Genomic DNA, 24,360 nt, shown 5'->3' on the forward strand with positions numbered 1-24,360 from the left:
AAAAGGCTAAAGAAAACTTTCAATGTGTGTTGCATGGTACAATTAAAAAATGATTCAAGAATTAGTATTTTGTACATTTTGGTTCAGACCTGGATAAAAAGAATTTTCAGTTTTGAGCGACTAAGGGGGAAATTTATGAATTCCAAATTGTCCAAAACTTGTGTATTCAACATTAAAGATTCCACCATACTGTATGTAAATTACCACAACGGTAACATGATTTAAACACATGGAACATTATTATTCGTGCTTAAAAGTGCTCAGAGCAGGACATGAACAATCTACAAAATTCGATCCAGTGCTATTTATTTTCATTGTTGCTGAGTGACCCTCATTTGGCACTTTTTCACCAACGGATTCCCTTCGGCCCGCCCAGACAGTGCGCCTGAGGAAGCTGGCCCAGCAAATCGGCAGCTGCAAGCAGTGCGTCGAGAGGTCCACCTCGCTCATCGCACAGGCCGACCACACCCTGAAAGAGACGGACCCCTCTCGTTTCCTTCAGTCGGCCAAAAGCATCTGCGAGAGGTCAGTGGGCGCTGAGAGCATCCAGGGTAAATGAGTTGATGAAAATGTCAGCGCCTTATCGTGCATTCTTTGACCTGCTACAGAGTCTCCATGGCAACAGCGTCCTCTCAGATCTTGCTCCCGGAAATAAACCTGAACGACACCTTTGATACTTTTGCTCTAGACTTCACAAGGGAGAAGAAAATGTTAGAGAGCTTGGATTATCTCACAGGTGAGTGTTTTTTAATTTATTTTGTTTATGTGAACCCCATTACTTTTGCTTGGCTCGATAATAATAATTGAGGTTTTTGCACAAATTTTTATGGATCATGCTATCGTTTTGTGTATTTATAATAGCACTTGAGATCAAAAGTGGTGTCTTGTTGCATTTTCCTTGATTTGTACTATTTTTTTAATTCAATAAGTGGATGCAAGGTTGTAGATCGTCGTCATTGTAGTAGAGTAGTAGAAAACAAAATGAAAAGCATGTCTCCGTTTGTTTGTTTGTTTTTTATTTTTATTGAAAAAAATAACCAAAAATGCATAATAGTAGTAGTAGGTAAAGCAACTACTGGTAAACTCTAAATGGGCTTTAATCCCCTTCAGGATTGAATCCAGTGTTCAGTGAAATACAATTGTGAAATACTCAATTTTCTCATCCAACTAATTTTTCAGTATTTTTATTTTTTTTTTACTCCAATAAGTAAACATTGAATTATTTTTTTTAAGATATATTGTTTTAAACAAACCATTCAGAAAAAAATGTTTTTTTTTTTATTCTATTTAAATTCTAATTCAGAGATACATGTTTTTTGTTGGGCACGGTGAGCTTGTGGTTAGCATGTCTGCCTCATAGCTCCGGGTTCAAACTTGTGTGGTACTTGGTTGTTTTCCCATTGGATGGATTTTCTTGGGATACTCCATCTTCCTGCCACATTCCAAAAATATAATTGCGCTACCTAGTGGAGCAGCGGATGAATTACAGTTTTACCACATTTTTAAAAGTGTATGGATAATAATGTTGACAAAATCAAACAAAAAGGTTAGGTGGGATGCATTGCAGTTGTCTACACAACCATGCATTTCAAGCTGCATGATCAAACTTTTCACTTTGCCAAGTACTAAAAACACTACAAAAAGGTCATATGCGCAAAACAAAACATGTTTGTGTCTGTGTGAATATAGCTGGTGGGATTGTGACTGCATCTGAATTACACTTGTTAGGCGTTAAACAAATCACAAAGACCTAATGCTAATCAGCACCCGCTAATCCCTGCGACAAATTGTTTTTTGTTTGCTATTTTTACACCCGCGCAGCGCAAAGTCTTTGATGATAATCTCCGAAAAACATTTGTTGTTTTTTTTGTTTTCTTCCTTGCCGCAGCGCCAAACCCGCCAGTAATCCGTGAGGAATTATGCACGGCTTCGTACGACACCATCACGGTTCACTGGACGTCGGACGACGAGTTCACCGTTGTGTCCTATGAGCTCCAGTACGCCATCTTTACCAGTCACGCCAATGTTGTCAGTAAGTCGTTTTTTTTTCGCTGCTCTTGTTTATGGTCTTTGCCCTCCGTTCTTTGTGCTGTTGTTGTTAGTGTTCTCTTGATTGCTACTAAAAGTTGGATGACAAATTGAATTTGTGTGATTCAATGCCTCTTCTGAGTGAAACAGCGAGAGACCAAGAGAGTGAAAATGTGACGAAAATGGGAATTAGGTTGTTACTACTTGATTGTTTTGCCAAAGCATCTTCTGCCCTTCTTGATGTTCTCCAGGTTTGTGCAATTCCGCGGACAGCTGGATGATTGTGCCAAACATCAAGCAAAATCACTACACGGTGCACGGGCTCCAATGCGGCACCAAGTACGTCTTCATCGTTAAAGCTATCAACCAGGCCGGAAACCGCAGTAGCGAACCGGGAAAGCTCAAGACCAACAGTAAGTCACTTTTTCACATTTCCCCACAAAAGACTCGCCAGTCTCACAGAGCTTTGTCTCGATTTTGCTTTCGTCCAAGGTCAACCGTTCAAACTGGATCCAAAGTCCGCTCACCGAAAGTTGCGGGTGTCCCACGACAATCTGACGGTGGAGAGGGACGAGACGTCGTCCAAGAAGAGTCACAGCCAGGACCGCTTCAGCAGCAACAGCAGCTACGGCGTCACCGGGAACGTTTACATCGACAGCGGCCGCCATTACTGGGAGGCTCTCATAGGAGGAAGCACATGGTGAATACTTTCAGCTTGTTTTCCTGAGAAAATCAAAAAATTCGTCACTTTTGATTCAATGTTTTATGTTGGGAGAATTCAGCAAAAAACCAAAAGAACAGCTATTAAAATAATTAAATATATAAGAATTAAAATAACTAAAACATCTAATATTTTTAATTCAAATGTTTTTGTTGGGACGATTAAGTAAAAGATAACACATGCTAATGTTAGCTAATCTTAGCCTGCTGTTGCTGTGCCTTTGCTTTTGACACTGTAACAATTTTAGTCCACAATCTCAACTTTGCTGCAACTTTTCTCGCAGCCCTCTGCCTCCTCTTGAATAAAATGAAAAAATATATAAATACACATGCTAATATTAACTGCCGCTGTTGCTTTGCCTTAGCTCTTGACACTGTAATATTGTCCACAGTCCTAACTTTGCTGCAGTGGCCCTTAGTCTCATCTTGAGTCAAATCAAAATTCACAAAATTTAATGCTCACGCTAACGTTAGCTTACCATGTTGCATGTCGCGACAGACGGACATGTTGAGAAGTAAGTACAAGAGACCTTCCTTCTCCTGCATTGTTATTCATCAGTGTGCAGCGTACTTTTGGGAGTTTCATGCAGTACTGTTTTGATGTGGAAAACAAAGCTGATGCTATGCTGTTAAAAAGCATACGTGCTATTCTAGTGCACTGGATATAGTCATTCTTTTCCTTTTCTCCCATCCATCATGGAGGTTTGCAGTGGGTATTGCCTACAAGTCGGCACCAAAGCACGAGTGGGTGGGCAAGAATTCGGCCTCCTGGGTACTGTCCCGCTGTAACAACTCGTGGGTGGCCCGTCACAACAGCAAGGAGACCACCTTGGAGCCCTCGCCCCACCTGCGCCGACTCGGCGTTCTGCTGGACTACGACTCGGGCTTCTTGTCGTTCTACGACGCCGTGGGCTCTCAGCACTTGCACACGTTCGACATAGCCTTCGCACAGCCCGTCTGCCCCGTGTTCAACGTGTGGAACCGATGTCTCACCATCCTCACTGGACTGCCCATCCCAGACCACCTTGAGGGAAGCGAGTCCAGCAACTGACCTTTGAATGGACTTTTTCATAGGCACAAAAAATGATTATGTGATTATTCCTCATACAACCTTTTAATGAGTTTAACTTTAATCAATTCACATTTCTGAAATGATTTTCAAGCATTTTACTTTGCACATGTATGTATATTATTCTGCTGGATTGTTTCAAAAGGGGATGTTTTAAATTGCGAAAATATTTTAAATATGCGGCTTTTAAAAAAATATTTACCTAATCTTAATTTGTGCATTTGTATCCATATAATGTAAAAATGTTTTTTGAGGAATCTGTGTCGTTGTTCTGACGTTGCTTGAGGGCTGTGTGATAAATGTCTATTTTAATACTGTATGTGGTTGTAAACTTTCTAGCACTTTGAGGAGAAAAAAGATGCAATAAAATGCATTTTTAAGCCACTTTTACACAGTGTTTTCTTTTTTATTTTCTACAGTTTAATTTAAATTTGCTCATTTTTCTACTTCAAAAGGCTGTTAATTTATCTCATAGGAATCAATACTATTAAACTGCTCCGGGCTATAAAATGCATGGTCATCATAACATTTATCAACTGTACAGGTAATGTTTTAAATAGCATTTTAACATTCTTCACGGACAACCAGGTGTAAAAAAAGTTAACCACTGGTAATTATATAAAATCAATTAAACACTCTTTAAAGTCCCTGAAAGTGAAAATGAATGTCTTCTAACTGACAGAGCATGCAGAAGTGTTGATAACAATCTTGCCTAATTTGAATAATTAAATGCAATCACCAAGTATGAAAAATGTTGCTTCAAAATTATGAAAAATGAAGCCATTGTCTCTACTCTCAAATGCTGTGGATATTTCTGCTAAATGTGTGAAAAACAAATAAGCACTGAAAAAAGGGTGCTACTTTGTCTACTAATGTTTTAATTCCGTCTTTCATCATTACAAATACCGGCAGGACATCGCACGGGCTTTCCATGGTATGTTTGCAAGCTAACAAGCTTCCGGGACTTCTCTGAATAATGTGATGGAGGGGCGACAGGCGCGTTCTCGGGACCACCTCCTCGCTTGGGAATTGAAATAACGGCATTGAGCTGTTCTGTGAATTGTGGTATAAGTGGAAGATGCATTTTCGGCTGTGTAGGCATAGCTAGCTAGCTAACTGCACACTGTTGTGGTAGAAATGGGCCAAGTAATAATAACTAAATATTTTAGCCGTGCCCAAAAAATTAGGAAAAATGAAATGATGAAAAACTGTTTGAGATGAGTCTATAATTTGCTAAAAAGGAGACACCCAGCTTTCTCTTTTTTAGAAGGTGCTTAATGTGAGGTATAGTCATTAATATGATCGGTAATTTGCTAAAAAGGAGACACCCAGCTTTCTCTTTTTTAGAAGGTGCTTAATGTGAGGTATAGTCATTAATATGATCGGTCTGTAGACCGTTTTGCACAAATTAAAACATAATCTGTGATTAAAGCTTGGACAAACATTCATCGCATTGCAGTCCAAAAGGGGGAGGGAATAAAAACAGAAAAGTGTATGCGCGTACGTGCGTGCGTGTGTGTGAGGGGGTGTGCGCGCGTGTGCGTGCAACTTGATGTGATGTGCTCTGACGTGTCTTTTTGTGCTGGTGTAACTCGGCTTGAACTCTGCAGTGATTCCTTTCCATCAAAGCGGATAAACACATTGAACTCCACATGACCTCCCCACGAGACCCCTCTTATAAGGTTGCCACCAGCATGCTTTGAGACCCATCGACAAATGTTGCAGGCCGTTATCAATCAATTATTAAAACTATGCATATTTTCACAGCCCTTATAGCAATTTATGTGATGAACCCCAGACCCCCCAATGAATCAATTTGTCAACAACAGCATTGTGTAAAAGGAGATACAAATGAAATAAAATTACACATAACACAACAGTAAAACGTGATGAAAAGAAGAAATAATGTTCCTGCTAAAATTGTTTCTTTTTCTTTCTCATCTCATCTTTCACGCAATATCCTATACATACAATTGGCAATCTGCGTCTGAAAATTGTTTGAACACTCACAAAAAAAAACCCAGCAGAAAATCTTCCATAGAAATATGCCTCGATGCTCCACTTTTTCATTTGTATTTCTTTTTCATTTGTTTTTCTATGCATTTTTTGTGTCCCCAGTGTTGTTGTTGTAGATAAAATCAGTTCAAGGCAAACGGAATACAAAATTGGAACAATCAGAATGATACATGATTGAAACAACATAACACAGAGACAACAAATTGGCAACCTTTCATGTAAATCTATTTTGACAATTTATCATAAACCCATGATTAGTGGTTGCATGTCTGTGTGTGTTTGTGTTCTCATATTTCATTCATGCCATATCCCCTACACTATTCGTCCAGCGCAACCCCACCAAAATTCCAAAATATTTGGACTTCTTCCAAAGAATTTCCAGATTTCCTAATAGTTCACATAGGTTACACCTAAATATAGAGAGCAAAACATACAACAGCCAACAGTGACCTCAATCATCCATCCATTTCTGCTTATCCTCATTAAGGTTGCCAGCCACATGTCACAGAGACAAACAACCATTCCAACCTATGAAAAATTTAGAGTCTACAATGAACCAACCAAGCATGTTTTGGGGATGTGAGAGGAAGTCGAAGTACTTGAAGAAAACTAATGCAACTATGGGCAGAGCCTACATATAAATTCCCTACAGGAAGGCCCGAGCCAAAATTTGAACCTCAGAACCGTGAGGCAGCCGTACTAGTTACCACTTGACCATGTGCTCCCCCATATAGGAAATCAAGTATTTGATAAAAAAAATATTTGATGCACTGAACCTGCAATGAATGTGCTATGGCGAGGTGTGAAAGCTGGATTCTATCAATTAAAGATGAGCAGTATTATTATTATTGTTTGGTAGCACTCAATGCAATGGTAGCCTACAATGCATCATGAAAAGTAGTGAAAAACCAATGGTCACATTTAGAATGATGCGCATGACAAAAACAGCAACACACACAACATGGAGAGTTCTTGTATTAATTCATTGTAGGGATGGTATTAAAGTTGTAAAATACCCTGCAATACAGTGCTACTATAATTTATTTATTTGCTCAGTAGGATTACGGAAGGTCCACCAGCGGACATTTTTCCATGTTGTAATAAAACAACAGCCATGACTTCAATAACGAGTATAAAATACTTCATACAATAATTTTATAAAGAAGAGAGTACATCATTGTTTTGTTTTTTAACTTTCAGATACAACTAATTTTTTCACATTAAATATAAATTAATAAAAACAAAATCATTTATGAACCAAAACTGATGACGAACGGTAAACTGTTATATGATTGGCTCACCCGCCATTCCTTCGCTTAAGCCCCACCCACCAGCATCCCGGAACTGGAAGTAGCATTCGTGTCCATTGCTGACGTTTAAGGTACCTCCTCCCCGCTGCCAAGTGACGATGGCGTCCACTGAGCAGCAGTCCCTGCTCGAGTTGACAGATAAGGAGACCCGGGAGAAGCTGTCGCTGTGGGACCGGCGCACGGACGCCATGGCTCCTCTTACGGGCAAGCAGACAGACTCCGTGCTGGAGATCCGAGCGGCCGCCGAGACGCTCGCTATCCCTTCCGAGGTGAGCTGCAGAGCTAGCTCGCTAGCATTGATGCTAACTGACTTTCTCATGATCGCCAGGTACACTAAACTCTCAATCATAGTAAGATTATGAACATTAATAAATCATGGATATGTTGCCTTTTCCCTTCAACATTTTTATAACTATATAAAGAGATCCTCAAATGAGTATTTATTGATACTGTCTTGCTGTCTAGTTACCCATCGAGGACCTGGGCAGCCTTTCATCTCGCTCCCTTCAGTCTCCTTTCACCGCCACCGTTCCCCAATCAACAGAGGACGTCCTCCTCAAAGGCTTCCAGATGCTCCAAATGGACAATGATCGAATAGAAACTGCACAACAGGTGACCGAATATCCATTTTAAACGTACTACGTGTCACTACATATGTGCAAAGTAAACATCACAACACGCTGATGTGTGTTGCAGTTTTTTGCCTGGTTTGCCAAGTTACAAGCCAACATGGATCAGGACGAGAGTGCAAAGTACAGGTGTGTCAATATTTAATGCTGTTACACTATGCACATTGCTTAGTTACACTATAGGGCACATCACATGCTATCATGTTTTGGTAATAAAGTCTGGAGTAGTATTCATTAACAGCACATGTTTATTGTTATGGTTGGAGACATCAGTTCAGCAAGAATCAAAGGAGACATCCTGGTTTGATGTTTGTCTGACTTGGCAACAATTGAGCCACGCAGAACGAGTGGGCTTACTTGTGATTTTGGGTGAATTTATAGAAGGATGCTATAAAGTTAGCGGCACGGTGGTCGACTGGTTCGCACGTCCTCCTCACAGTTCAGAGGTCGTGGGTTCGCTCCTGGCTCCGGCCTCCCTGTGTGAAGTTTGCATGTTCTCCCCGTGCCTGCGTGGGTTTTCTCCTGGTACTCCGGTTTTCTCCCACATTCCAAAAACATGCTTGGTAGGTAGATTGGACACTAAATTGCTCCTAGGTGTGATTGTGAGTGTGAGTGGTTGTTTGTCTTTGTGTGCCCTGCGATTGGCTGGCAACCAGCTCGGGGTGTCCCCCGCCTACTCCCCGAAGACAGCTGGGATAGGCTCCCCGCAACCCTTGTGAGGATAAGCGGTATAGACAACGGCTGGATGGATGCTATAAAGTTTCACGGCAAATGTATTTTGGTCATTTGCATGGCTGGGATTGCTTCTGGATACTTGTTTTTACAGAAATAATGGTTTTCATCAGATTGTCAAATCTGTCAATATTTGATCAAAGATGGTTAATAAATTGCTCACACGAACATGAAAGTGCATTGGTAACAAAGCTAAAACTCATTCTTACTTTCTTAGTCTATGTGTTTGCATGAAATGAAGCCTGATTTTATAGGTGTGGTCATTTGGAAAAAGGGATTTGGGCCAGTTGTTCCACTGCTCGATCAGGAAAAGTGTTGAGTGCAATAATGAACTGCCTCATGTATGTCAAAATTGCACTTAGAAATGGAGTTGACCCACTCTAGATCTCAGCATTTTGATGACTTGCTGTGAGTCCTCATTGTACCTCCTGAGACCAGAGGCTTAAAACTTGATTTACCTTTTATAACTATTTTTTTCCCATCACTTATTCAAAAAGAATACAAAGAGGTGTTGACTATACGGATACAATGGGGTAACCAGAATTTTCACGCCTCAGTTACACACTCTATATCTTACACAATACATGAAAAAGTAGTGGGTGTTGTTTGCGCTGGTCTACAACTGCACTGTGTGTTATTTGTTTCTAATATTTTGATTACCTTATTCAGCAAAATACAGGTGAACCATAAAATAAAAACTACCCCAGCTTCCCCCACATTTAAAATAATTGAAGACTCTAAAACAGGGGTATCAAACTATTTTTTGTCTAGGGCCAATTTGCAGTTAACACTTTAGGCGCCAGAGTTTTTTCAATAGAATATTCAGCTTTGATATCAATATATCAAAAGGTTGTAGCTTGAAAATGCTTAGAGATAAAGGCATACTGTAAATGTATAAAAAAATATGCACAACTACGAAATCAGAAGTCATTGAAATAGTTTGTGTAATTATTGTCCAGTTCATTTTAAAAAGGGGCTTGGAAACAAAAAATGCCTGCAGTATCTTAACGTTATCACAATTGAGGAAAATGTGCATTTTAAGTACCGACTTTAGCGTGAGACATGAAGTAGTCACACTGCCACTCTGTCATTCGACTGACAGTACTCCATCTCTCGCCCAAAAGTGAGCTGGGACAGTCTCCAGCTCACCCATGACCCTAAATGAAGACTAGCGCAATAGAAAATGGACGGATGACTGTATATAACAAACACACACATTGTGATTGCAAACCAGTAGGCAGCCTCTTTGCATTGTGATTCACTTTTCTGTTTGAATGGCAGGCGAACGCGAGATGATCTGAACTGCTACCAGGAGCAATGTGATGCCATCCTGAAAGATGTCAGTGCTGCTTTGGAGCAGCTGGATTCCCTGCAGAAACAATACCTGTTCGTGTCTAACAAGACCGGCACATTACATGAGGCTTGTGAACAACTTTTGAAAGAACAAGTAAGCACTAACCAACAATTAATTACGTAATTTAAAGTTTCTATGTAGTTGTGTTTTCTGCAATACTTGACTCGTCTGCCTACTTGAGATTCAAATATTTTGCATTTCTTCCTTGCAGGCAGAGCTTGTTGACCTTGCGGAGAACATAGAGCAGAAACTCTCATATTTTAATGAGCTGGAGCACATAAACACGGTTGGCTTTTGTTCCTCCTTGAAATTTGTATTTCAGTGTAGTTTGGTATCAGTGAAGCCGCATGCTATTTGTTCTTTGTTTCCAGAAACTGAACTCGCCCACCTTGTCTGTAAATAATGAAGGCTTTATACCGATGCTCTCCAAACTAGACGACTGCATTGATTACGTTTCTTTACATGTAAGTACTTTGTTGCTCTTGTCTCATCGTTTAAAAAAAGGGTTTAGATGATAATTAGATTAAATAGATAAATGCTTCCTGGAAACAAGGGCTTTTCCATACTGATGCATGTGTTTGGAATAAAGTTGACTGACTCCTGTTGACTTGTGTGTTTCTTTTTTTTTTAAGCCTAATTTCAAAGACTACCCTGTTTACCTGGCCAAGTTTAAACAGTGTCTCTCCAAAGCCATGCACTTCATGAAGGTCCACATTGTCAACACAATGCAGAACCTCTCAAGCGCTTTAACAAAAAGGGTGAGACACAGCCAAAGTTGTCTATTGTTTATGTAATTAATATTCTTTCATTGCATAATGGAACAATTTCTGTGCTTGTATTTCAGGATCCAATGAGTTTGGCAAACGCCGACAATGCCTTTACACTCTACTATGTAAGATTTAGAGCAGCTGCACCCAAAGTTCGAGTAAGCTTTATTTTTTATTTTGCATGAAACTCCACATGAGCAATGTGCAGAACTGTCATTTATTTTTCTTGCAGTCGCTGATAGAACAGACAGAACAGCGGGCGGCCAAGATTCCAGAGTGAGCACTCTCCATATTTAAATGTACATTTCCACATTGTGCTGTCAGTCCTATACTCTGAATTAAATCTCTGCTTCCCCATGCAGATACCATCACCTGTTGGATGAAATCCACCAGTGTTACCTGGACCAGAGAGAGCAGCTCCTCGCTCCCAGCATTAGTTCCACCATCACAGATCTGACCCAGCAGAACAGCAAAGACCACTGCGCCCTGGTGAGGCACGACCGAGCTCAAAGCACAGCTGCCTTTCTTAAAAGCAGTCGTGTGACATTTCACATCAGACGAAAAAGCATCGAGGCCTAGACCCGAACATATTTCCTGGTGCCTCGGTGAATCGGCGCGCATGACAAAAGGCTTCCACCTGCCGACGTTTGTGTCATCACAAATGTTGTGTGGTATCAAACTGACATTTCTGTTTTTGTGCAGGTCCGCAGTGGCTGTGCCTTCATGGTTCACGTGTGCCAGGATGAGCATCAGCTTTACAATGAGTTCTTCTCCAAGCCCACACCCAAACTGGAGTGAGTAGCGTTACCACTTTATCTAGATTTCTTCCTCATAAACTTTGTGCAGTGGAGTTAGAGATGACCAGATCCGATTTTAGGGTTGGAAATCGGGTCATTTTGCACTAATATGTATCGCGTGAGAAGATGGGATTTTTTTTTTTCCTAATTTTTAAGAAAAAAGAAAATGTGCCACGCTACAATAAAAAAAATGTGAATCCAAATTTTTTTCCCCACCAATATTGAATGACTTTTAAGCCTTATCAATGCGGTTGCCACCAAGTATGACGCTCTCAAGGCACTTGATTGATTCAGAGTGTAAAATCAGACTTCCTCTAAAAGGATGTTTTTAATGTTCGACAGTGAGCTACTGGAGAAGATGTGTTTGTCTCTATACGACGTTCTGCGCCCTCTGATCATCCACGTCATCCACCTGGAAACTCTGTCGGAGCTCTGTAGCATCCTCAAGACCGAGATGCTGGAAGACCACATTCATCATAACGGTGGGTGGAAGCCTCTGTCCTCAGAGCTCCTCGAACGCCACTCAATTGTGCTCATAAACACACAAGCTGCAACATTAGGAAGGCCTCCACCGTCTGGTGTTGAGGTCTAACACACAAGCTGTAGCACAAATATTGTCTTTACCAAGGTCAATAATGGTGGATTTTTACTTTAGTTTGATTTTTACTTTATCAAATGCGTCAAACACCAAATTACAATGGTCAACACATTTTTACTATTTTTTTGCTCACATTGTGGCCTTGCATTGTTTAGGACATTTAACATTATTTTATTTACTTTGTACATAAAATTCCTATGACATGATCTAGACTCATTTGTATTAAACATTCAAGCACAAATACAGCTGCGATTCAATCAATTTGAATATTGTGGAAAAGTTAAAAAATTCAAACATTCAGTGCGAATAAATACTTTTCATATTGCCACTACCTACCTAATTTCCATATTAAATATTTTGATTATTTATGTAATATTTAAAATTTTCAAATAGAATTTGTTTTGTTTTTTTGCTAGCTGCACCCTATCATATAATCAAAATGAGAACAAATTGAATCATAAAACATTTCACTCTGTGTCTAGTTTCACTTTTTGAATTCACCCACTAAAATAAATGAGGTTTTGTACAGTATTCTAATTTTAGAAGCACCTGCATATGTGTTTTGAAACAGCTGGCCAGCTGGGAGCCTTTGATGCCGTGGTTAAGCAGATGCTGGAGGATGTGCAAGAGAGACTCGTCTACAGGACGCACATTTACATCCAGACTGACATCACTGGCTACAAGCCGGCCCCAGGGGATCTGGCCTATCCCGAAAAACTGGAGATGATGGAGGTGAGGCCAGACAGGAAGCTATCACTCTCTGGTTGTAAATTGTGCTCGTAACACGTCATGCTTCGTAAGTATTTAGCACCTTGTCACTCCTGTGTGTCCTTCTCACCAGCGAATCGCTCAAAGTTTGAAGGAAGAGCAGATGAAGCAAACATCCCACGAGCCCGTCTTTTCTGATGTTCAGCTGGAGGATCCAGAAGGGAGAAGAAACAGTAACGCTGGTGCGTGCTGACGCATTCATGAAACATTGTAGTCACGTGTCTGACCTTCTTCCACGTCTACATAAGGACTCGCAGGCAAACCGGAGGCGTCCCGTCTACAGGCTTCTGTTTCTCCCGCTGATTTGCACGGCATGTGGTACCCTACGGTCAGACGGACGTTGGTCTGCCTGTCCAAGCTGTATAGGTGTATAGACGTGAGTACCCCGTCGACGCAATAGAAGAGATGATCTCGATTCCCTGGAAGGCCTGGCAATACATCCTTCCTCTTCTGAAATAACAATGCCAACTTTATTGTCATTGTGTTGATCTTCATAGTGGTACTTGGGCCCTTCAGTTTGAGAACCACTGCCTTAGATCATTCATGAGATCCAAAATTGCATTTGTCAGTGCACAATACGTTGCAATAAATGTACATTTAAATGGACATTTAATTTATTTTTTTGTTTCTGGCATTTCAAAAATGTTTTCATGAGCGAAAGAGTTCTCCCTGCCACCTCTCATTTTGCATGTGTTACACGGTGACACCGCTCTGCATGCTGGTTTGCAGCTGCCTTTCGGACACAGTATTGAAAAGGTGCAGCCCAATTAATGCTCAATGAATCTATTTGCATCTCGTCCTCCCAAGGGCAAAAATTAACCGAGCGCTGATATTTATTGCCTGTTGGGCCTACGTGTTGCTTCCACATCTCTTTGTGTGATCAGTCACATTTGTGCACATGAAAACCCTGAGTAAAAGCGGCCCTTGATGTGCACAGAAATTTCTACAAAAGAAACCCCATTAAATATTTGACCATGGTTCCCGCGCATCCTGAAAGGGTCTGACATTATTCGATTTTTACAATATTAAAGCCTTGAACCAATTCATTGCAAAATTGTTTCATGCAAGATGTTTTCAAAAAGTGTGGTATAATATTGAGTCCATAAACTGCAGGGCAGCAAATTAGGTTAGTTGTTAGAACATCTGCCTCAGAGTTGGTTTGGGGTTCAACTCTGGCTGCGGTTTCCTGAATGGAGTTTGCATGTTCTCCCAATCCTTGCGTTGGCTTCCTGCGAGTACTTCCTCCAACATTTGAAAATCATGCATGTTAAATTTGTTGAAGACTAAAAAGTCCATAGGTGTAAATGTTGGTGTGAATGGTTCTTTGTCTGTACCCTGCCTCTGACCAAAACAGAGTGGTCACATTTACTCAGTGAGAGGTCCAAAATTTGACCAAAGTGGCCTCAAAAAAGTCTTTAAAAGTCTTTAATTTGTCTTCCGTGAAATTGCAAGCATACTGCTTTCCATGCCTCGCCTACACCCACTGATTCACAGTTTACATTAGAATCATGCACCCGTAATGGAGTGAGAGAACCAAAACACACGGATGATAAAAGGCCTTTTCTTATTCTTTTTTTAAATCGGAAGGATCTATTAGACATTAATAATGTTGGAAGTTGTATTGCTTTGCGCCTCCAGGGTCCCTCTGGGAAATTGTGAAGGTTGGGCATCTGCGGATAGGATATCCCCACATCTTTTGTTTTTTTTCGTTCTAATTCCCATCCCCATTATATTGCCTTTTCCAGAGAGCCGTCTTCCAGGGTTTATCTCAAGAAGCCTTATCTGCCTGTATCCAGTCCCTGCTGAGTGCCTCTGATAGCATCCTTAAGAACAAGGTTTGGCACACTCACTCGCTCAAGAGAAGTTTTGTACTTTTCCCCTCATTTTTGTATTATAATAAAAACAGCTGGAAACGCCGCCCGTCTTTTGGATGCCGTCCCCTCCCTAATTCTATTTCATTAGAACTTCCTGCGGCAACGGGGTACTTAACTAAAGCAGCTGGGATGTCATTTAAAGTTTATTGTAATGGCGGCGTTATTATGCTCCGCAGACTGTTCAGCGAAGCGTCCTCTTATTTATGGGCCGCTCTCACCTTCAAATTTGCTGTTAATATCTACGCTGACTGGCCCGTTTCAACCTACCATTTAGAATTACTGCGGCAACATCAATTTCGGATGACGAGTGTCCTCACCGTGCCTCTTTTTTCATCCCCCAATCTTTAATAACGAGCTGAGTAATAAATGGCTTCAGATGTCTTCTCCCCTCCCCACCCCACAGAATTGTATCCCCTTTCCAGCTCTGGTTATGCAGACGTTATTAATTAGCCAAATTTCCTTATCATCTTCGAGCCTGCTTGCGCTCACCATGTTCTCAACTGCCTGGAAAGTCAAATGATGCTTTGTTTTTTGTGTGCGTGTCTGGCAGCATGGATTTTTAACGGCTGTGCTCTCTTTCTGTCTCTCATCTTCCGCAGACACAAATAGACGGGCAGCTTTTCCTGATCAAGCACCTGCTGATCATGCGTGAACAGATTGCTCCATTTCACACCGATTTTGCCATCAAGGAGATCTCGCTGGACCTGAAGAAAACGCGAGGTAAGATAATTAAACGTTGGTGTTCGGCTCCATAAAGCCCGTCATTACATTCCCATGCTCATTAAGCAACTTGTGCCTATCACATGCACCGGTGGCAACAATTAATTTGAAAATTACAGTGTCATCCAACACCTTAATGTACGCTAACTGCTGCCTCTCTGGGGCACATTTGCCCCTCCCACCACCTTCATCCAAGGTCATATTTGATTTACGCCACTAGAGGGCACTCCAATGCTGCACCCTGATTTTCTCATCTCTGTGCTCTTTGTCAAGACGCTGCCTTCAAAATCCTGAACCCGAAGGCTGTTCCCAAATTCTTCCGGCTTAACAGTCACAACGCCATTCTCGAATTCCTGTTGGAGGTTTTTATTTATTTCCCCCTTTTGTCCCTCCTTTAATTCAACACGCCATTCACTGTCTGCCAAGTGATCCCGCTCTTGAAAGCATCATTTTCTCTGCTCTGCAGGGAACCCCCGAGATAAAGGAGCACTACATCGACTCCAAGAAGGATGTGGACCGACACCTGAAGTTCAGCTGCGAGCGGTTCATTCAGCAGCAGACTCAGATCTTCACGGGGAACCTTGAGGTGTTTCTCACCAAGGTAACCGGCAGACGTGGCCTCAGGCGGAGACGGCGCGTCCTGACCTTCAGCTCTCAGCTTTTAACTTTATTGCAGTCCATTTGGACTGACACCTTTCTCTCTCGACTGCAGACAAATATCTTCCCTTCAGCTGGGACGTGTACTTGTGATGTTCGCCTATTGTTGTCTTTCAACACAATTCTCTTCAAGTCATTTGCGGCCCACCTTTTTTCCTCCTTTTCCACCCACCCAACTCATTTCCATTGTCCTCTGTATTTGCAAACAACGCCAATTGTTAAATTGTCAAGCTAACAAAATAGTCTCTGTTTTGGAGTTAATCCGTTTGACTCGGTGAAGACAATTGCGTTCTTTTGCTTATTTCCAAGGCTGTCACTGACTGTTGTTTATTTTGGACACAGGTTGCAGAGCTGAAAAACACGGCCATCCAGGGCGGCCCCGCTTACACGCTGTCGAAGCAGCCGTGGGCTCAGCCCGGTAGGTTCGGGGGCTTGGGGAAAGGCCACTGGCATCTTGCCGCGGCTCGTCGCAACGTGTACCGAGCGCCCTCCAGGCTATGTCTGTATTTTCTTCCTTATTTTATTTTCCTTCTCCTTTCAGCAAAGATCAACGATCTAGTGATGGCAACCTACCGGGTGATGAAGAACAAGCTGCCGAGCACGCTGCAGAGCATGTCCTTGTACTTGGCCAATAGAGACACAGAGTTCATCCTTTTCAAGCCTGTACGGGTGCGTGTCTCAAAACAGCAGGAGCTTCTTTTTTACCTTTAATCATTAGTCATTTAAAAGAATGTTATAGTCTGAGATAGAGTCTGCTCGAACTCATCCGTGGTGGAACATTAGCATATTTCAGTTAATCACATTAGTCGCACTGCTGTAAATACTGTAGTGAAAAGAGACGTTAATGAGTTTGGCAAAGATGGAGCATTGCTCTTCAGGTGTATAGTTCACCGTCTGAGTCATAATATGATTAATGAGAGGATATTCTTTTAGAATTATACATGACCCAATGTAGCCTAGTAACTACGTTTAAAGGTCAGTGTGGGAGGCACATGTTTTTTTGTCCATTTTGCACCAATCCCGTGTCAAAGCATTTTTATTTTTAGGTCTGATCCATACAGTCGTAGCCACCTGTCCCATTATACATGTCAAAGTAAGTTACTGATTTTGATATCGGGTACAAGATAGCTAGATAGAAGTGGCTGAGGGTAAATACAATACAATACAACTTCATTTCAGCTCTTATGTTGGATACCATTTTACTCTTGAGGTGTATCAAATGTTGAGGCTTGTTGGTCTAGGTTGTGTCATTGTTCTGCAGCCAAGCAAAAACTCTTAAGGCCTAGATAGATCAATTTGACCTCCTGTGGTGTCGGTCCGACTGTTGGCTCGGCGTGCTGGAAAAATACACCGCAACGACACACAGTGACGATGACCTTTATGTACCTTCTGCGCATGCGTGAGATGTAATACCACTCCATACCATTGGCGGCAGTAGTCACTATTCCTCATGGTGAAACAAATCCAACCGGAAAAACTGTTGGCGGGGGCAGAATAAAATAAAAACGTAAACAATGCATTCCGCTATAATTTTCGCAGGCGAAGAACTCCCACGCGAAGAAAACCCTCCCGTGTTTCGTGCAATACTTACATTGTCAACATTCGCTCTTGTACTTGTAAGAAGATTAAGTCGGCAAAGGCGGAATTCTCAAGGCTTTCCTCCGCTTACTGTTTATCCACATTTGTTACTTCCTAGTCTTGTCCCGTGCGCTGATTTGCTAGCTAACAGCCAATAAAAGTAACCAAATGTCATGACGTATGACGCCGATTCAATATGCTGAAACGCATATCCTGACGGGATCCGACGTTACGACGGTAACAATCAATCAGACAGCACAATCCGACGGCCCGAAGCTTATCGACTTTCGAGTTTGAACAATGTACCGGTAAACTTAAGTAGGTCATCAACTCCTTCCGCCGGGCCTTTCTGTGTCAAGTTTGCATGTTGTCTGCATCAGCCCACATTCCAAAAACATGCATGCGATCTTTATTGAGGACTCTAACCCTCCGTAGGTGTGTGAGTGCGAATGGTTGTTTTTCTATACGTGCCCTGCGATTGGTTGACCACCAGTCCAGGGCGTACCCCGCCCCTTGCCCAAAAGTCAGCTGGGAAAGTCTCCAGCACACCTACAGCCCTAATGAAAATAAACAGGACAGAAAATCGATGGATGGCTAATATGTGGTCAAATCTGTACAGAAGCCTTATCCCAATACTATACTGTACATGAATTTCTTATAGGTTTGGTAGCGGGGCATCATAATACGTTTGTTGTATGAATATTTCAGCTCTTGTGATGTGTTCTTTTGTTCTATGCAGAATAATATCCAGCAGGTATTCCAAAGGCTCCACGCTTTGCTACAGGAGGAATACAGCGGGGAGGACCTCCAAATCATTGCATGTCCGTCAATGGAGCAGGTACGCACCACTGTGAAGCAAAGAGAACCCTCACCAGACATGTTTTTAATAATGCAGCTCCAACTCTCATTTGTGCTGAGAGCAGGTTGACTCGCAGCCGCCTTAAATAGGCTACACAAACAAGTCTTCTTTCTTTTCCCAGATTAACCTGCTGCTGTCTGTGAATAAGTAATGATCAGAAGTCTTCTGCTTGCGATGTCGCATATTGAGCCGCGGGACTGTGAGGGGGCGACAGGATCCGCGCTCGGAGCCGATGCAGCCCTACAGAGCCAAAGATGGAGTCGGCAGTGTGCTGAGCCACGCGGCGCGATTCGAGATCCCTCCTTTTTTGCTTTGTTTAAAACACGCAGGTGTAAAAGAACCGAGCCGCATCTCACTTAACAGCAAACGGTAAAGGATAAAGCGTACTTGCACACAGCGATGGTGTGGGGCCAGCGGGATGAATATATTGGAGTGTTCACACGAGGACTCTTTGGGTATGTGAATAGGGGAGCTGGAGGGCTGTTGATCAGTCATTTAGCTAACGGCCAGTAAGGCAGCTCGCCTTCCGATTCCCTTGATGGCCATTGGGAGGATAACAAGAAAAACACTGCAAAAGCCTTTTATTTGCATATTTTAGCACAGCGCTTCCAATGTACGTATAATAAAACTGTTCTGCCTGTGCTACCAAATGCTCAGGTTTGCGATAATCGTTCTATACAGATCTTCTGTTGCAAGGATGTAAAAAGGTCAAATACTATGTTTTATACTTGATTTTCTTTTATACCTAGCTTCAAACTAATACTGGTTGATGGGAAATAATGTATGCAGTTTCTAATGATGTGTACAGTTGTACTATTTATGAACCTTCTGATTAAAACGATCTTGATCTGGTTTGACCAACGTGACGTGAATGTGATTCTGCTGAACGTCATGTCGCTAACGAGACTCTGCCCTTTAGGGAGTCGACTTGTCAAACACGCTGTTACCATCTTTGCACCTGTGCCGTGACCTTCTGTGGACTGACAGTCTGCAATCCGTGCAGAGGGACTGGATGGTCCGGAGCGGGACGTTGATCTCTGCACGCCTCTGCACTCCACCCCCCCCCCCCAACCCCCCGTCCCCAACTGAAGCCTGTCAGGTCTTTGCAGTGTGACACATTTGATTTCGCTGACATATCAAAATGATATATCAAGTCAATGATTTAGTCTACCCTTTGTATCCACTGAAAACCCACAATAGTATCTCGGAAATGTAAATCTCGGGTATCCATGCGTGCTTTTTCGGACAAGTGTTAATGGTAATGTCACATGATTCATCAAGATGAAGCTCGTTTATCTATTTAGCACAGCACTTGTGCTTGTTCTAACACTTTTATTGACGCCACAGCTTGACTAAAAAGTTTAAAATAGTACCGGTAGTTGAAACCAACTTCTCCTGCTGCAGAAGAGCTCTGGTAGGATTTCAAGTGTGTAAACCACGACGTCACCAAACATCTACGTCAAGACAGCATGCGCTGGCCCGGCTATTCCGATTGGACTATTTACATGACGTTTGTTTGGATTGACGAAGTGAATATACCAACTCTGAATTCAAATGAAATTCCGCTCGGATTCATCCTTTTTATTCTGCTTGAAATTTTGATATGGCGCATTTGATCATTCGGCCAAGGCTCCATGTAAACCTGGCTATTGATATCATAGCCTTGACGTCTCCTACATCAGACACTGACACACAAGGGAGCATATTTGCCTCCTAGCTAGATTTGAGTTATTCAAGGATTCTAATCATTTCATCTATCGTTAAACATTCTCTGATACTAATTGACATCCTGGCATTGAAGCAAGAGTTGCAGGGCAGACATGCTAACCACTAGTTCACTATGCTGGAGATGTTACCCATCCCATTAAAAGCATTTTTTAAAAGAATGAGTGAATGTTCCACGTCGTCGGTCTGATCAAGGGAATTTGGACACTTGATAATGATTGGAAGCTCAAGCTTCCAATCACATCGCACTGATGTCATCCCCTATACTGCCTCACAACGCCTGTGGGGCATATTTAGATCATATTCGAGGTATTGCTTTGATGTGCTATGATGCATGAACCCGTTTTTTAATTTTTTTTTTTTATTTTGGTTCTTTCTCGGCATGCATTCAATTTTGGGGGGGAATTGCAATCACTATTAGAGCACTGCTTGTGTGTTCTGTCAATCACGCTCAAACGAGAAGATCCTCGGACAGGATATTGGCCGTGAATTTACATAGCATTTCCAATTTTTGAACACTGCCGCTGCAATTGTTGCCTGGGAGATGGACATTTTGTCTTTTATTCCAATTTCTGGAACTAATTTAGAAGCACAGAGCCTCTGGTTCGCTGACAATTACACTGTTGCAAGGTGGCTAAAAGAAATGCTGTCGAAATGTTTTCTCCTGTCAGGTGGCAATTGTCAATTTGCTGTTCTCACAGAAAATCTTCAAAGCTGCCAAGCCTTCAATTAATATCACTTTTTAAATTATGATGAATTACACGACCAACTAAAACAGAATTGTGATGTAGGGAAGGAAAAGTCTCTAAACATCATTTTAATTCTCAAGCGAAGAATCACTTTGGGAATACTAATAAAAGAGGACACTGTCTCACCAATTAGCAAGCATGCAGTCAGCAAACGAGCGTTCATTAAATGAATTCAAGATAGAAGTCGGAAGGCATGATGTTACCAGCAGGCAAACATCCTTCAAAATGAGCCATTAAAACAGTTAAAAAGAAAACAACAACAATTCTTTGTTTTGTCATTATTGACCAGGATGGATGGTAAATTACACTCAACAAAAGGTATTGAGTCTGCAGTGCACTATTTTGGATAAGTAACAAAGACCGCATACTATAACCCTTTTATGCCTGCTTAATTGCGGTCTAAAAATAATCGCAGTGTTAGTCATAAGAATAAAATCATCCATAAAGCTGCTTATCCATGCTGACAAGCCCTTGCTTAAAATGTAAACAATCATCAAGCGACAGTTATCTCATTTACACATTTATTTTAAAAGCAATACTAAAGCCTTTAGTAGTCATTTTTATGTTCCTGCAGATGACATTCCCCACAAAATTCCTTTTACAATAAGATAACGTTTTATTAGATGACCTACTATTAGGTTTTCCATCATGTTTTTTTTTTAAGCTTTTGCCCTTGTACTGTATTCAACCCATCATATTAAAAAAAAAAAAATCATTCATTTGCGGCTCAAGATACACATCTTTCCCACGCTTGATTAGCTCCTTATCATAGCTAATTAATGCATGGCCATGAGATAAGAGTGTATAAAGACGCACGCGCGCACACAATAGCTGACATCGTGACTCCCAGCGCAAGTTGGATGGAGCTTCTTAGGATGTGCTTCTGACTAAATGTCCTTGTACGATGGTGGGAAAATGAATGGCCAATTAATTAAAGTGAAACATCCCTATGAATGTTCTGATCTCCTGTTTCAATGCCAGTGTTCTAATGAGCAGATTTATGTAGGCCATAGTAGAGGACTGTACTGAGATCTGCACTCATGTGGTTTCTTAGATAATAAGCTACTGTAGTTTAAAGTTACTTCTATTGTATTTCCCTTTCCGGCCATTGCTTCAGTCGTGATTCATCAGCAATCAATTTCTCACGATCAATTAATCGACTGGTACATCCATTCCTGGTAGCAGAGTATGTTACGAAGGCGTATTAGAGCTATACTGAATATAATTACATTTGAACTATGAGTATAAAGTCTTTTTTTTTTTTTTTTAATTCATTTTTTCCCTCCAAGGAAAAAGTTGTAGTATTCCAAATTAAAACTAAAAAAATGCTATTTTATTCTCGTAAGGGTATGCCTTTTAATATCTAAAACAATTAATCCTAAAAATCTTTTTCTTGTAAAAGATGTACCTTTATTCCCGTATGATTACGATTTTCTATCGCTGAAAAAAAAACACTCTTGTTACATTACGACTTTTGTCTCGGAAAAATGCAACTTTATTCTTATAAAATTGTGCCTTTTAATCTGAAAATCTGAAAAGAGACAAATTCTTCATAACTTTGAAACTTTTGCCTCAGAAAAATGCATCTTCAATTCTCATAAGATTTCAACGTTCTACATCCATAAGAAATTTGACTTCCTTTTAAAATTACGACTTTTTTAGTCCAATAATGAAACGTTATTCATGTAGCATTACAAATTATGTCTGAAAAAATTTAACTTCTCGTGAGGTTCCAGCTTTGTTCTAAATTTAAATATAATAAAACTCAGTTTTTTTTTTTTTTTTGCAATTTTATTGTCATGTGATTGCAACTTTTTCTCTCACAAAGTCTGACTTCACAAGAGAACAACTTTTTGTCTCTAAAGAAAGCACAACTTCCTTCTCGTATTATTGTGATTTTTAATTTTTTTTCATGGATGAAAATTTGACTTAATTCTAGGAAGATTATGACTTTATTCTCCGAAAAAAAAAAATGATTGTAATATTCTGACATTTTCTACGTTTTTTCCTCTGAAAAAGCAACTTAATTCAGAGTCTTTTCCTCTGAAAATACGATTTAATCCTGATCAGATTTGAACTTTTTCTCATTGGCACGTCACTACAAGCACTACAATAACTACCGTATACTTAAATGAATACCTCACTGACAGTGTCAATCAAAGGTGAACATTATTATTTTCGTCTTTGTTTGACATGAGCGCATTGAAAATGTTTTTTTTCAAGCACCATACTTGATTATAAATTTCTCCTTGAGCCTCTGAGAATCCAGCACCTCATTATATGAGGATATACTGTGCATCGTGTACTATATCCTACACGCATATGTCTGTGAATGTTCTGAGGAGAAGAAACTCAACAAACTTGGGCTTTTTATTACATTATTTTCATGTCGCCGATACATAAAAAATGTCTTTGACACGATGAACACTTAGATTGCTATTCATTTGTCATTGTGAATACAAGTACTGTATTTCAAGTCATTTTTTTTGCTGGATCTTTCATTTCTGAGCCTTGACGTTTCCTATGGAAAAGATGTTCTCCCGTTGTGTGAAAATAGGCAATAGAGCCTCACATTGATGAGACATGACAGATCCCACTGGTCTTTTCCTCATGTTCCGACCACTCAAAGCTCTTGGCACATATAATCACATTCACACGCATCGGGAGAATTTTGTAGCTTTACTTCTGAACCAATAGAACCATGTAGCTCCCAGGCTACCCTAAATTCTCTTTAAATACTCGTAAGAGTCAAATGCCAACACGCAGTTATGTTTTGTCCCGATGGGTAACTCTTACATTAAATCTGCAGCAGAATAGAACTGTCAACTGACCTAATGGCTATTTGCACTCCCTGTCTGATTGACTAACTAGTCCTTATTATTTATCGATTAAAGCTTCATCCCTTTATGGCATGAATCTGATATCAATCATCTCATACTAACACCATTCATTTGTGTTTTGTTGTATTGTTCAATTAATACATGAGAAATAGCTTTATTTCCTGTGCCATATGCAAACGTGAAAGGGTGAGGTATTGATCGCCAATCCTAACACTACTTTGGTCTAAAGGATAGGGGTGTCATGGTACGCTAAATCACATTTCGGTTCGGTATATTTTTGGTACAAAAATACAGATTTTTTTTTTTTAATATGTTTATTTTGAAAAGATGACAAGTAGATGGTACTTTTTTTTTTTTTTTTTAGAAAAAAAGAATTAAAAGTGAACCATTTGGGTGATATTCTAAGAAATTACACCAGAATAAAAAATACACTAACAATAAAGGTCTCTTAATTTTGTAAATTATTAAGACACGGAAATCTTTAAACACTCAGCAGCAACAGCTGTATTCAAGTTAAAGACAAGTTGTCATTACAGTACATGTATACACTTTTTATGATTAAAAAAAAAA

General features: G+C 40.7%; 2 protein-coding genes and 1 long non-coding RNA gene across 3 annotated transcripts in view; 2 read left to right on the top strand and 1 right to left on the bottom strand.

The window, feature by feature from the left end:
• Positions 1-4,201, top strand: part of mid1 (midline 1) — a 51,256-nt gene extending 47,055 nt beyond the window's left edge. Inside the window, exons 8-13 of the mRNA XM_086052333.1 lie at positions 377-525; positions 609-736; positions 1,889-2,032; positions 2,280-2,441; positions 2,521-2,728; positions 3,451-4,201. Of these exons, the coding sequence (XP_085908459.1) occupies positions 377-525; positions 609-736; positions 1,889-2,032; positions 2,280-2,441; positions 2,521-2,728; positions 3,451-3,799 (1,140 nt within the window). The 3' untranslated portion in view covers positions 3,800-4,201. The remainder of the gene's footprint in view (positions 1-376; positions 526-608; positions 737-1,888; positions 2,033-2,279; positions 2,442-2,520; positions 2,729-3,450) is intronic.
• A 2,964-nt stretch (positions 4,202-7,165) lies between these two features.
• On the top strand, positions 7,166-19,342 carry cog3 (component of oligomeric golgi complex 3). Its single transcript, XM_086052253.1, has 23 exons — positions 7,166-7,412; positions 7,609-7,755; positions 7,840-7,901; positions 9,786-9,951; positions 10,070-10,144; positions 10,230-10,322; positions 10,491-10,616; positions 10,703-10,783; positions 10,858-10,901; positions 10,988-11,114; positions 11,328-11,419; positions 11,765-11,904; positions 12,592-12,752; positions 12,862-12,970; positions 13,037-13,164; positions 14,534-14,623; positions 15,262-15,382; positions 15,656-15,744; positions 15,849-15,983; positions 16,382-16,457; positions 16,581-16,708; positions 18,357-18,455; positions 18,598-19,342. Exons 1-23 carry the CDS (start codon positions 7,242-7,244, stop codon positions 18,625-18,627), a joined length of 2,490 nt encoding a protein of 829 aa, XP_085908379.1. The 5' UTR covers positions 7,166-7,241; the 3' UTR covers positions 18,628-19,342.
• LOC147136408 (uncharacterized) lies at positions 17,263-17,745 on the bottom strand. The gene is made up of 3 exons (XR_015089634.1): positions 17,631-17,745; positions 17,463-17,516; positions 17,263-17,376 (listed from the first exon to the last, which is right to left on the bottom strand). It is a non-coding gene; the product is annotated as an uncharacterized LOC147136408 (long non-coding RNA).
• Positions 19,343-24,360: the final 5,018 nt, after the last annotated feature.

This window comes from Filicampus tigris, chromosome 14 (assembly GCF_054856515.1).
Source record: "Filicampus tigris isolate MCC_2025a chromosome 14, RoL_Ftig_1.0, whole genome shotgun sequence".
Classification (NCBI taxonomy): Eukaryota; Metazoa; Chordata; class Actinopteri; order Syngnathiformes; family Syngnathidae; genus Filicampus; species Filicampus tigris.

Coding starts and splice junctions, on each gene's coding strand:
- cog3 (XM_086052253.1), top strand. CDS start 7,242: ATGGCGTCCACTGAGCAGCAGTCCCTGCTCGAGTTGACAGATAAGGAG. Junction 10,323..10,490: donor TTGATTACGTTTCTTTACAT/GTAAGTACTTTG, acceptor TTTTTTTTTAAG/CCTAATTTCAAAGACTACCC. Junction 11,420..11,764: donor AAGCCCACACCCAAACTGGA/GTGAGTAGCGTT, acceptor AATGTTCGACAG/TGAGCTACTGGAGAAGATGT.